This window comes from Ostrinia nubilalis, chromosome 25 (genome assembly GCF_963855985.1).
Source record: "Ostrinia nubilalis chromosome 25, ilOstNubi1.1, whole genome shotgun sequence".
Taxonomy (NCBI): domain Eukaryota; kingdom Metazoa; phylum Arthropoda; class Insecta; order Lepidoptera; family Crambidae; genus Ostrinia; species Ostrinia nubilalis.
The window spans coordinates 3,807,103-3,824,167 of NC_087112.1; the positions used below are offsets into that span (position 1 = coordinate 3,807,103).

Below are 17,065 nucleotides of genomic sequence, written 5' to 3' on the forward strand. Positions count from 1 at the left end.
ATTTTCTTAATAAAAGATGGCGTAATGGATGTAAAATGACCAAGGGTAATTATTTATATTTGAAGTAATTAAATTATTTTCACAAATCTCTAAAAATATTATGCCACCAACGTCAAAAAAACAACGGTGCAAATAAATCTAAACCTGTATCTTTAATCACTCTATCTATTGCTAAAAACCGCATTAAAATATATTGCCTAGTGTTAAAGATCTAAGCGTACAGACAAACGACTTTGTTTCATGTAGAGAAGATACTAAAGCCAGCTGAAAACTCTACCGCGGTAGCACGCGAACATTATATCCGTAGCCTCTTAAACAGCTAACGCCATCTGTTGGCAACCATTTTAGACAACGCTCGTAGTATGAAAACTGAACGTAGCAGTTTATCCTTTATTATTGAAACTTGTTGCTGTATTTGAGTATTTCAAGACTTATTTTTAGAAAAATGTTTACTTGCGCATGAAACATCGAAAACATCAATATTTAATTTAAAAAACTGTGTGTATTTAATACACGCAATAAAACCTAAAGGTCTTAATCAAACAAAAGAACTACACCAATATTTGTTTTTTTAATTCGCTGAATGACGTCAGAGCCAAATAATACATAATTAATACAAAGTGACCTTTGAACAGGCATTCGCACTCCAAAATGAGTCAGATTATAGTTTTTACATAACGTTACGTTCTGCTTTGGATCATTATAGTAAGTTGTCTATGACTCACTCTGATATCGACTGTTTCTTCGTAATAATAATTATATCCGGTCTCCCCGTTTATATGGGAATCACCTCACCCCTTTTGTTATGGTTTTCATGGTATTGTAGAGTCACTACTAAAATTGGTGGATTTTTGGCACCGTCAGTTGTTTATTGATAAAAATGATTAGTCGTTAATGTGATTATGGTGAGCGTATACAGGTTCGATTCCCGAATGAGGTCATTTAGATTATTGCTATAGAAGTTCTGCTAATGGCTGAATCTCAGTCAAGTAGAGCGCTTTTTTGCTACTTACATTGTAACTTAAGTATTTTTTCGTAAATATAAAAAAAAATGAATGATCCTGAATTACAGAAGTTCAGGAGTCTTCACTTAAAGGTTAATCTTTAACCACACCTAAATACCTATATGACCTACTTTTTTAAAAATGTAGTTATCAATAAAAGCTCCTACGTCAAAATCGCGAAACCACATCGTAATATCGCAAAAAGTATTGCAATATCCTCAAATTAATATCCCAATAATGAAACTGTTGCGCGTGTCGTATCTATTACGGCGCGATACGCAACGCTGTGGCGTTACGATATCGGTTGCCAATTTCCAAAATTTGCTAACTTGGTACACACGCTATAACCATATTTGCAATAAGTCCTTGGTAAATGCAATATTCCTACTAGGTGGACCGACGATCTGGTAAAGGTCGCGGGAGGAGCCTGGATGCGGGCAGCGCAGGACCGTTCTTTGGAAAACCTTGGGGAAGGCCTTTGTCCAGCAACGGACGTCATTTGGCTGAAACGAACGAAATTTAAGTTTAGCCCAAAACTAGAGAAAGAGGGCAATGACCTTTGTAACAAAAAATAAGTAATATTTAATATTACGTTAATCCATAATCAAAAAGCACTAAAGAAAACCCCAACGGCGAAAAACCCCTGAAACAAAACAATTTACGCAAAAAAACAAAAGATAACAACTAAAAGAGACAAAATAACAAAAACACACCGAAATTAAAACATTGCGCCATCAAAAAAGCTGTTATCAATCAATATCATTCGGGGAACACAAAGCGACAAACACATGACTCAATTGCGAATTAGCTAAAAAATCGGACGCTACATTGAGTCAATATGCTCGTGATTACACGAAGTCGGGGTAAGTTACGTAAATACATTACTCACACCACTAAACTCACGCACACAACAGCAAACACTCACACCTAGACGTTTCTGCGCGTGTGTGCGCACCGATCCGCGAGTCAGTCGACCCCACTACAAAATTCAGTCGCAAGCTATCCTTAGCTCCGTGCAGACGTGCCCAACCAACCATTGGATATTCAATTGTGATAGTGAATTTCGACACGTGAAGTGGGAGTGAAACTATTATTTCTTAAACTATTGTGAACTACACCTGGAACGGTTATTGTGAATTTTTTGATTAAGTGATTATGACATTGTACCCACTATTTGGATAATTCCGGATAAGGAGTACATAAACACCGCAAATATTTTCGTAAGTATCCACAATTGTTTGGATTTTTTTACTATCACGTGTGTAAATAATAATGGAAATATTAAAAATGAAAAGCAGAAAAATTCTCTTGTAAGAAATGAGACGGTTGCAAAAACTTTGAAAAATTAAAAAAATCAAAATAGAATTGTAGTTAAAGCAAAAACAATAAATTTAAATTCAAATCGATTCCCATAGCATGATGCTGGAATGCGCATAGTAAAATTTTAATTTGAATTTTGTAATAGGAATAGCGAAGGCATTTCTTTTTAAAATTCAAAAGTTCTGATTCCATTGACCGCTGAATATCTGGCTGGAAATAAATTTCAATAGTGACGAATTAATTGAATCAGTCGTCCTATCGTGAACCATCTTTGTGCAGTTCAAAGAATTGTTTTTTCGCTCGCACATGTCATTGACTTCTTTCATCAAATTGTGTTTACTCATGTCTTCGAGTCTCGTGCCAAAAATTCGTGCTATCATCATTATATTTGTTTAACTTCATGAATGTTCACGTTGCGTCTCGAAGTCGCAATTCTTTGTTTTCCTTTTACGTCTTGTTTATGCAGAATTTTGTTGTTTACGAATAAATTGGTTTCAGTAAAAAATCCCTCATGATAAGATTGTAATTTTTAAACAAAGACACAACCCGGTTACGTTCAGGATTATCAGATACGTTGGCAATTGTTTATCGGGCGTTATGTCACGATGATTACATTTTTATTTTCGGCCAGACAGTCATTAAACGATAAAAAGTTTAGTTTTTAAAATTGGAATTTTCGAATGTCCGGGCTTCGCAATTTGAATTTGAAATATTGGTTCGGTTTAATTGGCTCGTGTCGTAAGCAGAGGCTGGTACGGGCCAGTCTGTCGCAAACAATCGGTTGCTCAAGCTCCAAGTGGTTCAAGGTTCGACGCCGGCGTGCATTCGCCCGCGGATGTGCGGAAACTACGCTACTGGAAATTGGAGTTTATTCACCTGCTAGACATTTATGGATATTTGCCGAACTTAAAAATGTAGAGTTAAAAATTTCGCATTACGAACAGAAAAATATTTTCTTAAAAATTTATTAGGAAGAAATTTTTAATTGACAATCTAGAAAAACTTTCAAAAACGATGCATTAAAATCTGCTTTTAAAAATTCCTAAAGTTAATAAAATGTTTTTTTTTTATTTGTCCAAATTAAAATAACAGATGATATAATTTTAGAATTGTTGATATTTAAACAATTTCCGACTGATAAGAGTATGAACGTTTGTACTTTGTTCTTACATAAAAAGTTATCATATCACGAAATGTTTTCGCAGAATTATGATATAATTTTACGTCTGAACAATATTTTTTCGCTTGCATTTTTATAGCTAAAATCGCAATAGACAAAATAAAAGTAGAAGACAAAAATAAAATCTACTTTACTATTGAAAAAATAATTTCGAAGGTTTGAAAACTTAATTAAAAATGTCAAGGACCAAGGAAATTAATAAACTTAACTTTTCTCGTAGCCCCGTATATCTAGAAGATTTGCCCTTTAAACCTCTCCAAAACCTTAAACTAATCTAAGAACTGCGCAGTCCACATAAAAGAACTTTAATATTTAACAGCGCACCAGCCTATCCTATAAAGTATCTCCCAACTGTAGCATCTTCATCAATTGTAATAAGGTCCTATTTTGCAACACAATGTACTCTGAAGAACTGACGACTGTACGCCGCGTTACAGTTCAAAACAAATGCCGAGCGGGCGTGCACAATCGATCGCCCTGCAAAGGTCAGTCTATGTCAACGTATGACGCAACGCGTTGCGCAACGGACTGCAACTACCCACATTATCGAACTACCCGCCAAGGCCACTTCCGCGTAAAATTCAACAAAGCACAAGAAATGCATAGATGATGCAATACAGGAACTGCCTCAAGGCTGTCCGGAAGGTAATAAGGCCGTATGCATTTCGAATCATGCATGGCGGAATTCTCGCTACCATCGTGACCCTGGTTCAGATGCACGCAGATCACGAAGATGAAGTCAGATGCACCTGCTCAATAACGTAGAATTCAACTGCAAGAATTTAACTTCGAAAAACGGACTATTGTTGATCAGACAAAGAATTTTCTACAGCATTACGCTCTTATCCTTTGTATATATACTACTCGTAACACAACACACACGCTACGTTACGTAACGTTTACGCGCAATACGTTTTCATCGAGGACAAGTAAAGATAACTTGACCCATTTTTTTTATCTCGCCCGCGTTACTGTAACCTACTTACAGCGTGTGTGCTCAACCAATTGGGTGGAAGTGGGCCGACGTGGCCCTAACTGTACTTTGACAGATAATTCCAAACCAAATATGACTGTGTGACGCAACATCAAACCGATCGATATTGATTATCTTCATGGTTATACTCGTATAGCAATCGATAATTCCAACACTAGACAAACAGATATGAAATATATTAATTACGGGTACAGTTATTGCGATAACATAAATATAACTGGGCAATCCCAAATGAGTCATTTACTGAAAAATCTAAAAACAAGCAGGAATGCGACGCAAATCCTGTTTACCAAGACTTCCTAGAACTAAAACAATATCTTTACGTAACCAAGCTAAATTGAAACTAGAGCAAACAAAATAGGTTAAGTGTTTCTTAATAATTTCGTAATTAGCAGGTATGGAGCAAGGTCGGCAAAGTGGAGCTGTCATTGTTTAACGATTACACATGTTTATCAGTTTAATGCAGAGAAAACCTTAGAGAAAGAGGAAGGGCCTTGACACGTTTTGTTGATCCACGCGGAGTTACAAAACGAGACCTTGACACCAAAGCATTATCGCGCCGACCGATAGAGGCCGCCCCAAAATAAACGCATCCCGTTAATTAGGTCTTACGCTCAACGCGAGCGAAAAATCGGTCAAGTATACAAAAATTACAGCAAAAACGCTTGAAACGCTTCCAGAAATGTTGACCTTAGCCAAGCTAACCTTCCGAGACAAAATATTACACAAGGAAGGAACGCGTCAACGCATCTAAGACAAAACATTTGCCGGCGCGACTAAGTTTTCAAAACATTCGCATCTTTACATAATCCATAGACAATGAGCATTTGGCGCCAACCTACAACTGTCAGGTGGAGAGTGACGAGGCGGCAAACTTGTTATGACAAACTGCGCGTCGCTGCGCATATATTATGAGATGAATGGCTAAAGCTAAACTACTTGTTCCACTGAAACCTTTGCTGGCCAAATGTCAAATCAAAGATGGCGCCGGCCTGCTTTTCCCGCGAATAACGCCGGCGGCGTGCGTGGAAAGTTACCGCTGTACTACTTTCTCTACTTTTTCCAATATGGCCGCCGGCTTATACATTACTATTTGTAGAAAGGTCAAGAGCATTGCAACTGCAACGGTATAAGCATAACCGCTTAACATACAGCGCGGTGTCATCGATTGCCTTCGAATTTAAAATTCAACACCCGCTGATAATTTAAATAGCTTCATTATACAACGTACACTATTCAAAACATTTCCGTTTAATACCGCAAACGTCCGATGGACGAAAACATGTATTTTTAGACTATGAAGCAAACCTATGACCTAATCTGACCGTTTCGCTGTAATCTTTAGAATTCCAAGCACAAAAAGAAATCCCTCTTTATCACCTACAGCATTATCTTCTTGCATTCTTGACGACATTATTGCATCTCTCGCGAATGATAAAGAAATTGATAGGGTTAAGTATAAATAGACAACAATCGGTCAAGGGCACGTCGATTACCGTTGATTGTCAATTAAATTTCACGTTCGAGATCACGTTGTGGTTATATAAAGGGGCGGGGGGGATGGGGGAACGTGCTCGCGTGTTACGCAAGCCAACGTGATGGGGGCACGTGTGGGCCGCCGCGTGACGCCAGCACGTGGACTGCAGGACGAGCCGAAGGTCACGGACGCACGGTCTAGCCTAGAATCTGCTGATAGCACAGACTACAGGTGGCTTTTTGAGAAGGTCAATCAACGGATCGACTGTAACAACTCGAAAAAAGATCCTGATGATGTGTAAAATAAATCCTGGAAGGAATATCAGTCTGAAATTCCTATACAACAAACACACCATCATTTGTTTATGGATTAAATGACTATGGAAGAATAGTCATAGTAATAGGACTATCATCGTGTTTTTATCATACTGTTAAGAATCATAATTAGTTTTATCAACAAATCGGGAATCCGGTTTTGTAAATCACCAATCTGAAGTGTTTCAACAACGATTCGTAACATTTCAAATATGTGCTATTCAAACGCGTTTATCAGCAAAATGAGTCAATGGCAAGCAACCTGATAACAGGTGTAACGTAAGCTACTACATTTTATGAGAACGATATAATTCAGACAGAAATTATATTTTCAACAATAAACAGTTCTATTCTTGGTTATCTTATGTTTAATAATAATAACTAAGTATAGCGTTACCTAAACAGGCCTAAAAGGGTACACGAAACTTGGAACAACTCTGAACAAGTTTCTCGCAATTTGGACTCTAATAAGGCTTCTGATTATAAGGCAGGCAGATTGTTACGCGACGTCACGTGGATCTGAAATGGTAAAAAGGCATCTAATTATAGTGCCGGTCGCAAGGATTGAACACGTGGCCCGAGCACTCGACCCATCACGTGTGGTTACACATTAATGCACATAAATACATCGTTACATGTGAGAACAACACATGCTATTCGTAATACAATTTGTTATTGATTTGCTACAGAGAAATCTCGAGTGAGTGTTGCAATGTGATCGAAATCTAGTTTCGAGCTGAATTTAGGAATCGATTAAGCAATACTTAGTTTTGAAATGTATGCAATAGCGTTCTCGGCTATTGAGAAATGGTGTCTTGCAAGGAGCACTATTTAGACCACTATAACAATTAATGAAGACAGTAAAACGACTCGTTCTATTAATTATTGTGTTTAAGCCATCAAAAAGTTTGGCATATTACTCAAATGTGTATAACAGTAATATTACTAAAACAAACCGATCAATTGGAAAGTAAATAGAGCTTAAAAACCAGTTAATCCATTACAAAGATTACACACATCTCAACCTTGAACGGGCAAATAGCTAACTGCTAAAACGGTGACGAAACATTAATAGCTGTTTCGTAACAGTATTACGGGTTTTGGACGCAAGTGATGAGCGTCAAAAACGGTTTTTCGGATACCGTACGGTCCCAGATTTCGGGTAACGGTAGGCGAGAGTACCTACGATGATTAGTGATAACTGTCGATCGTCAGAGCTGTGATTGTGCAACCGTTAGCTATCGACATTGGCCGTCGAGTGGGTCAAGTCTGCTAGAAATAGTTTGTAATGACTCACTCATATTGAGCTTTGCTCTATGATAATCTAATTGAAGCTTCCAACTCTAGTTTCTACAACATTGTCCTAGAAATAATCAGTTTTCCTTGTTCCAAGAATTATGCAGCAGATTGTCTATGGTTATCGCTGATGCTAACCGTTCGAATTAACCGGTGTTCAACTGTCTGTTCCGCGAAGCGTCACACCGTAACGGACCGGTGTTTTTAATCAATTGCAAACAAAGCATGAGCAAACCGCTTTGCTTTTAAAAAAAAGAACAATTCTGTCATATACCGAAATTTTTTTATACAGTCAAGAAAATCCTCAAAATTTTTTATCGAACATCAGTCGACCCACACAAAGATGGCATAAAAAACATACTTGAAGAGATGTTAATAAGCAACGGTACATCATGGTAATATCAATGTAACGGAGTCCATTTAACTGTTATGCTATTTCAATGACGTATTCCATAATTTATACAAAGACTTCATCTTTATTGATTCTCAAAAACGAAAAGTTGGTACCTTCTTATTAGTATGACATCTCAACGTGAATATATTTAGAGTCAATGAGGGCTATCGTTTTAGCGCTCACCAGTTGGCGCCACTGTAGAGTAAGGTCCTGTCACTTGCTAGTAGCGAAGACAGTGGCGCCAACTGGTGAGCGCTAAAGTGGTAGGAGGACTATCGCATTTGCACTCATCAAGATGGCGCAACTGTAGAGTAAGGTCCTGTCAATCGCCAGGGGTGCCAACTGTTAAGTATAAAAACGATAGCCCTCATTAATTGTTTGCTTTTTTTATCGCTACGCGCCTTTCCCAGAATTTCCATGTTACCACGTTGCGGTACCCGATCTCGCATCGGTGTCAGTGGGGCGGAGCGCCCGTTACGCTAACTGTTCGAACCGCGGTTAATTGCGCGCGCGAAATGTCAGTGGGGCTTCAATTAAATGTTTAGAGGCCACGGCGACGGATCCAAGAGTTCCACATTTGAAAACTGACATGTGAACCATAGACAAAGAGTTCCACGTTTGAAAATTTCACATGTAACAATAGGAATTGACTGATTGTTTTTTTTTTTTTTTTATAGAAAGCGACAGTAGAATATTAAAGGGTTAAAAAGTGAACTCAAGAAAAAATCTACACAAATTAGAATTCACAATAGGAAATGTGCGCGCAAATATTTACAATGCGAAACCGAAAAACAATTTAAAAATCGTCACAGCCTCCTAAATACCTCCTTCGAATTTCATATCGAGGTATTCGTGAATAATCTCGTATAATTTGGCCGGTCACGTTTGTCTATGGCGGTTTAACGACCAAAAATAAATGCAAATCTGATCTTAAAAGTATAAACTCAAATTTAGAAAGAACTCTCACGTTGTTCGCATGCGCACCGCGTGTAGAGGAACGTGATCGCTTTTTTTATGCACTAGTGACTGGCCAGTGCTGACATTGTTTAAAAAAAATTAAGAAAAAGTGCATTCGAATCGGTTATCGCTGCAACAATGGCCGCTTTATTAGTGATTCTTCCATTGTTTTTTCGCGGATAACGACTTGATTTCGATGCTTTTCGCTTCCAACTTCCTGCCGTTGTTTGACACAACCTGTAATTGCTAGCTGAATTAACACAACTTTACTTAACCATTGCCAATTAACGAAGACAACTTACGTAACTGAGGTTAACGACATAGTTTAAATCTATCGATTGGCAATCGAATTAAATGTTGCTAACGTCAATCTGATGGTTCAGCACGTCAGGCACCACGTTAGGTTCCACGTGAGCTCGTTGCGAAATACCAGCTCTGAAACTATGTGGATTGTTAACTAGTACGATTGTTAATATTTACAAATGCTAGCACCAGTAGTCCAAATACCAAACTTATAACAATAAAATGTTGAACTACCAGTAACATCCTTCGATTGCAAATAATTATTTAAGTGAGCAGCCAAGCGCTAACTTACTAATAGGAAGTTACTTTTGTAACGGAAGAAATCCGGTGTAACCTTAAAATTGGATTTGTGTAACTGCTAAAGGTTAGGAAATATTTATTAATGAGTTTGGCAAACATGAAGGGAGTAAAAAGCGTTAAATGTGGCAATATGGTTTCACAAAGGTTATCCACGTGCTTGCAGCACTGCGCTGCAGCGGGATGTTGCGCCAGCGTTTTTGCAACCGTCTCGTTTTGTAATCGCGACATCATTTAGACAACTGCAACCGTTGCGTTTTTCTGTAACGCTAATGTTACGTTTCGTTGTTACAGAACCACGGTGAAGAGTCGTGCGGACCCGGAGTCGTCCGCCGCAACATGGTCGCCGAGTTCATCCTGAGCCAGCAGCAGCTGCTGGGCGCCGGCGGAGCCCCGCTCGGGCCCGCGCCCGCCCCCTCCCGCGCGCCGCCGCCCCCCCGCGGCCGCCTGTCCGTCTCCCCGCACTTTCCCATGGACCAACCGCCCATGAACGGGGGCCCCAACGACCCGGACTACAACTTTGACTTCTCCAAGCGCAAGGAGTTCTTCGGCCAGCGCAAACAGCGCGAGTTCATCCCCGACAACAAGAAAGATGACGGCTACTGGGACCGCCGCCGGCGGAACAATGAAGCCGCCAAGCGCTCCCGCGAAAAGCGTCGCTTCAACGACATGGTCCTCGAACAACGCGTCGTCGAGCTCTCCAAGGAGAACCACGTTCTCAAAGCCCAGCTCGATGCCATCAAGGAGAAGTACGGCATTTGCGGCGAGACCCTGATCAGCATCGACCAGGTGTTGGCTACCCTGCCCACGTGCGACCAGGTCCTATGCGTCACAAAGAGGAGTAAACTCTCCAGCAATGCGCTGTTCCCGCCTGCGCCGCCCCCGCCGCCGCCACCACCGGCGTCACCTCCTTCCCCTCCGCCGCAACGAGCACCTGAACCCTACCCTGAAAGGCTGCCCGCACCCGAGGCGTACTACCCTCATCCAGCGCACTATGAGCCTCCTGGTTCGGTGCTCAACCTGTCCCGCTCGCGGCGCGCTCCCTCGCCCTACGAGCTGTCCTCCCTCTCCGGCTCCGGCGACGAGACGGCCGAGCAGTACGCGCCCGAAAACAACTGCCTGCCCCTCAAGCTGCGCCACAAGTCCCATCTCGGCGACAAGGACGTCGCCAGCGCCCTCCTCTCGCTCCAACACATCAAGCAGGAGCCCGGGCCTCGGTCGTCGCCGTCCTGGGACGGTGAGGGGTCCAGCGACGAGCGGGACTCTGGTATCTCCCTGGGCGCTGAATACAGGCCGCAGCGACCTGATGACAGGATGGTGGAGGAGGACGATGCACATTTGAAGGCGGAGCTGGCGCGGCTGGCGACGGAGGTGGCGACGCTGAAGAACATGATGCACCAGAACAAGGCGCGCGCGCACGAGCACTGAGCGGCCGCGCCGGCGCCCGGAGTCAGCCGACAGCGCACCCGCGCCCCCCGCACGCCGCGCCCCGCGCCCGCCGCGGATTGATGACGTGCCGATCTTGTTCGTACAAACTGTCTCCTACCCCTCCCAGTAGAGTTACCACGTTGTAAAGAGAAGATAATATTGTAACATATTGTGCAGCTGTAAGCGGCTAAGTCGCAACGCCTATTGTAATCCTTCCTAGTAGTTGTATGTGGTCGATGTTGTAGGGTAGAAGATGGCAGACGGACCCTGTTTGATATGAGACTAATTTCGTTCGGTTTAAAGACTTTTCGAGCAGATAAAACTTGTCTACTCAGTGATAGATTTAAAAAAATGCATTTTTAGTGATGAGCTATGTATGTATATGTATAAGTAAGCAAGTAGATCTGTTTCATCTATTCGAAGACTCGTTAGTGAAAATCGATGGCTAAAGACTACGTTCTTATAAGTTTAGATTAAGCTCGCTGTAAGTAAACATAAGTCCAACATAGATTATTTATAAAAATTAATGTATAGTATTTCTCGATCAGATTGCCCGTTAAGTTCCAAACCAAAAAAAGTAAGGATAGGTCCTTTTAAACTTGAAATCGCATAGTTGAACATGTAACGCAGATTTTATTGACTAATAATCAGGATAAGATACCAGTGCCTTTGACAATACATACCTACCTATAAATAGCTACCTAAAGGAATATTTTTGTACATTTATTATAAAAGATGGCGATTTCATTGAATGGATACCATGTAAATAAGTCAGTCTTCGCTGTGTATCGGCGAGCTCTCAGCGCGCTAGCTAGAAGTTCTGAGCGCGTGTCACTTAGTGACCTGTGCACATAGTAAGCGCGCCAATGCACAGCGGGCGTTTAAATGTATTGAATCCTAAGAAGGCTAGTTCGGAAGTATTTAAGTAACTCCTTGACACCCCTAAAGGGCATGTGATAGGACTGAAGGGAGTTTAACTAAGTATTTATTTATTATTCGGACCGAGAATGAGGATTTTACAATTTATTATCTTTGTATAAGAAACACTATACGATATGAATAAATTGTGTACATTACAATTAAACATGAATTTTATTTCCCGATTCCCTTCAACTAAGTTCACTTTAGTAACTAAGATATCACAGTATCTACTTAATCTTTTAAACAAGTAAACTTTTTATTAATAAAAAGTATCTGAAATCTGAATATTAAAATTACACTAAAGTGAACTTAGTTTCTGAATAGGTACACATTTTCCTACTCACTCAGAATTTTAAAAAATCTCACTCAGAATTAAAAAAAATCAGACCTAAAAACACAACTTTCATAGAGTGGGCTGGTGACAAACCTGGTGTCAAACTTAATCAGCCGCGTCAGATATATGGCTCAATTTGCCCAATAGCTCAACGTGCATCCATGGCACCAAGCCTGAAATTATTATACAAACGATGGCACCTAAACCTAAACACTGTGGCATACTTCAAGTAGAAAACCTTACTATGTAAGAACAAAGATATTCTGATATGCTGTCGACTGTACTAGCCACATAACGAGCACATAGTAAGCAGAACTGACGACCGATGGGGCAGCAAGGTTTTGGAGTGGAGGCTGCGTACCGGAAAACGCAGTGTGGGACGTCCACCCACAAGGTGTACCTACCGACGACATCATAAGGGTAGCAGGAAAGCGCTGGACGCAGGCGGCTACCAACCGGGTAACATGGAAAGCATTGGGGAAGGCCTATGTTCAGCAGTGGACGTCCAAATGGCTGAGATGATAATGATGATGATGATGTACTAACCAAAATAAGAACAATTGCTTAGTAGTAGTAGTACAGAGTGAGTACCATTTAAGATCGAACCCAGAACTACTGAGTCGATACAGTTAAATATTCATAGGTAGAGATAAATACAACTTTATGTATACTTCATACCAATGAACATTTTGCAAATGAGAAAACCTAACTTATCGTGCTAAAGAAGAATCATCAGGTAGAAGTCTCCACTGAAGGAGCACGAACCTCTCCAATTTACCACAGGCATGGAGGATTCCTATGGCAGAAATGATGATGATGATGAAATGGAGGATTTGGCCTGCACTCTCCAGGCAGGCCAGACGGATTTGGGAAGGCTGATGTGTATATGTTACGGTCAAAGTGATAAATGTGAAAATTATGAATAATCGCCGGTTATTATGAATAATTACCGCATGATTTGGTTAATGTGATTAATATGAGGTCATTTATGTGTGTATAAAACTAAACACCTTAACCTATTTTTCACTTTAAATCAAAACATTATGTTATAGGCATCATGAAAAAGTAATATTATGCAAGAAACATTCCAAACTCATTATGCCAAATTATATTAATATATGATATCAAAACGTTCAAAAGTTTGGCTGTACACGAGCACGTACACAAGATGTTGTTCTCTTTTAAGAAATTTGTTAGTATTAAGGTTGAATTATTAAATAATCACTGTTAAATGTGATTAATTTATCACTTTTACCGCGACTGTCGGTAATTATTCATAATAACCGGTTATTATTAATAGTTTTCAATTTATCACATTAACCGTAACATATATACTTGTCTTCAACCTTAGCTAAAAGAAGTAAACTATTGAAATAAATAATACGGTCTAATACCTACACGTGTAGATTCAAAATCAGGCGATTATTACTAACCGAGCTCGGAAAATGTAGAACAATAATTCTAGACATGATAATCAGATTATTATCTGCAAGGTGTGAATGATTCACCCACTTATCGAATGCACGTATGAGATTATGGGATCACATAATATTTATCGGCAGTACATCAGACTTTAAAATAGGCATGTTTGTTGCAAAATTCTAGTAACTATACAAGATACCACAATATTTAGCTTGAAGTAACGTCTCTTTGTAGCATGTAGAATATCTTAACACCATCACCACGTTCGTTCGTTCGTTTCAGCCAAATGACGTGCACTGCTGGACAAAGGCCTCCCCCAAATCAGGGTACTCACCTGTCATGTAGCACGTAACCTAGCATGTAACGTATCCAACCTTCAAATGAGTACGGTTCGTCCATGGTCATCGCCTTTGTGCTCGCAGTGATACCGCCACTCGGCGGGTCGCTGCTATCTCCCTGCGAACCACGCGCGAGCAGCAGGCTCGTGCCAAGTGAGTACATATTCACTTGATACAGTATCTGATACATACATGTTACACGGCTAGATGAGTACCTACCCTGCTCAAGGATTTCCTTAACGACCGGTCCTGCGCTGCCCGCATCCAGGCAGTGGCGGCGTAGCATGGGCTGGCACCCGGGGCGATCACCCCCCCCCCCCCCGTCACAATTCCTAAGGCACCCCTTGGTACCCCCCAGGATTTTGGGGTTACCTACCGATTCCAAGATTGAAAGACAATCGTACCCCCCCCCCCCCCCCCCCCCCCGTACCGCAGATTTGCCATGCAAATGTGCCAGTGAGTACTAATCTGCGCGACTTGTGTCACCCCCTGATGCTTGGCACCCGGGGCGGACCGCCCCCACCGCCCCCCCCTTACGCCGCTACTGCATCCAGGCTCTTCCCGCGACCGTACAATTTGGATACTGATTGCAAAGTCACCCTGTTTATAGGAGCTGTATGCAGGCCGCTAAAGCCTGTTTCGTGAGCACGTAGAATCCCGTCCAATGACCCCAAGCTGCCCATCCTTGTCGCTCGCACGTAATTATGTTGCTGTCGCGCTCGCACACTCACTGCGGGCGCGCGTCGCACAGTCGCGACAGCAATATAATCACAGAATAAGTAATAGTACAGGTACAGAAGGATTACTCCGCAAGACGATTTAAATAAATGCGAGTCTTGCTACGACGCGATACAGTGGAATTCAGCTCGCACAGCACTACGTACCTACAATTTTATTCACCTACAAGTTTTGTCTCTTTCTATCGCGTGCCTCTGAACTCTTCTTACACTGTTAGGGTTGCTGTCTAGTGAAAAAATAATTAATCTACTTATTTGTAATGAGGTACGTATGTAGGTAAGTATGCATTCATTATGGAAAACCTTGGGAGAGGCCTTTGTCCAGCAGTGGACGTCATTTGGCTGAAACGAACGAACGCATTCTGAGCAGTAGTCATAGTAGGTTAGGTTCCTATACTATCCTAAGAATTATTGATTACCTACATGGCCAACATACCTTGCAGCATCTTTGGGAAGCGAAAAAAAAAGATAAATCCGGTAGATTTCTTTTCGAATTTAAACACCCGAACGCCGCACAATATTTCTTTCTCTTTATGTCCATTTTTAAATAATACTTCGATCATAGAATTATAATCATACTACAACGCACGCCAGCGTCCTGACGGGCGCGCGCGTGACACTCGACTGATATAATACCCGCCGGCGGGGCGCTTCGCTGTAGGTAATTATCGGATGTACCGCGCGGAGTGAGCCAGGCCTGATATAATTACGCGCGAGCGATAAGGATGGGTAGCTTGGGGTCATTGGACGGGATTCAACGTGCTCACGGACCAGGCTTTACCAACCGATTATTACGGAAATCATTGGGGGAGGCCTATGTTCAGCCGTAGACGTTCTGTGGCTGATATGATGATCGATGATGATAGTTCTATCAAGTTGTTAAACTTGCTTGCTAATTTGACTTTTTGCCTTCTTTAGTTGGGTTTTTATTGACGATCAAAATCATACTGTAGATCCAGGGCAGAGTCGCAGCGGAGGAAACGAAATGTATACTGACCCCTTAGGCGTAAGTCCAACTCACTCTTGACCATTTTTTCTTAGTAGTCTGGTCCACCTAACGGTTGTTAAGAAAGTGCCTACATCTTTTATCACACACAATGCCCACATCTGCCGTGAAGTGGCAGATCAGTATGTTTTATGTAGGTGAATTTGACTGAAATCAAGCTTGCTCTTAAAAACTTATACTCAAGACTGTCTATCTATAATATCTCTCTAAATATAGGATTAAAATCATAAACATAATGCATTTTGTATGGTAACGGACACTCTTTCATTGTAGTTTTCGTGGCAGATCGTTCATAACAGTTTAACTTTCGACCGGGACAAACTTGACCTTCATTGGTTGGGTTTTTATTGGCGGTCAAGCTGTAGATCCTGGCTACACAGAAGTTGCAGCAGTGGAAAAAGTGCCGTAATATTCTATTATAGTCTGAACGTTGACAAAGTTGTTAGTTAGGTAGGACACTCTTTAAAATACCCTAATGACTGTGCGGCTAAACTTATAAACCAAATTGGTTAACCATAGGGTTGCCAGAATCTGAAATAAAAATCTAGTATCCATTACTAAGCCGTGTGGTGACGGCAGAGTAGAATACATTTGTCACCAATTCTTCCCGCGGCGCGCGGGTGTCGTAAGAGGCGACTTAGGGACTACACTTCAAACAGAACAAACATCAATCTTTTAAAATGCGATCTCCAACCTGCCTGCCTAGTGTGGGGATTATGGAAAACCCTCCACTATAGTGGAGGAAGCTCATAGTCCAGCAGTGGACTGTAAAGGGCTCCATTAGGAACTACATAAGTAGGCACAGCAAAAAACTGATAATATTTTTTACAAAACAGAGCTCTCTATTCCTCAGTCTATAAACCAGTCACAACAAAGTTTTACATAATTATGTAAGTACCTGTCTGTGAACAGATAATATTTTTATCGACTTAATTTATCCGTAGTATAGAAGTAGTTATCGATTCTTGTAAGTAATCGAGTCAATTAAACGTTAATCGGTTACAAACAGATTACAAGTATCTTCAATATCATAATCCGTTTCCTGTAATGTCCAAGAGTTATCCAACTGAGGCCTTGACAGTCTTACACAGATATTACATCACAAATAATCATTTAAATAAACATTTTAAAAAGACTGAAAAAGCTGATAAGCTGAACCTTAACTTCATAAATACGGATTGATTTAAGTCAAGACAAGTGTAAGTGATCTATGACCCATGTATAACTGATTCTGCATGACCCACTAATGAAAGAGAAACAGCCATGTCCGAGCAAATCCGGACGTGTGGCAGCCCTAAGGATAAAGCTATCACTATGAAGTGAAGAACTAGCGCAGGCAAACG

The 17,065-nt window shown here is 41.0% G+C and overlaps 1 protein-coding gene across 1 annotated transcript; it reads left to right on the forward strand.

Moving 5' to 3' along the window:
- Positions 1–1,985: 1,985 nt before the first annotated feature.
- Positions 1,986–12,048, forward strand: LOC135084225 (WASH complex subunit 3). Its single transcript, XM_063978960.1, has 2 exons — positions 1,986–2,224; positions 9,831–12,048. The coding sequence occupies exon 2, from the start codon at positions 9,876–9,878 to the stop codon at positions 10,962–10,964; it is 1,089 nt and encodes a 362-aa protein (XP_063835030.1). The 5' UTR covers positions 1,986–2,224; positions 9,831–9,875; the 3' UTR covers positions 10,965–12,048.
- The last annotated feature ends 5,017 nt before the right edge of the window (positions 12,049–17,065 follow it).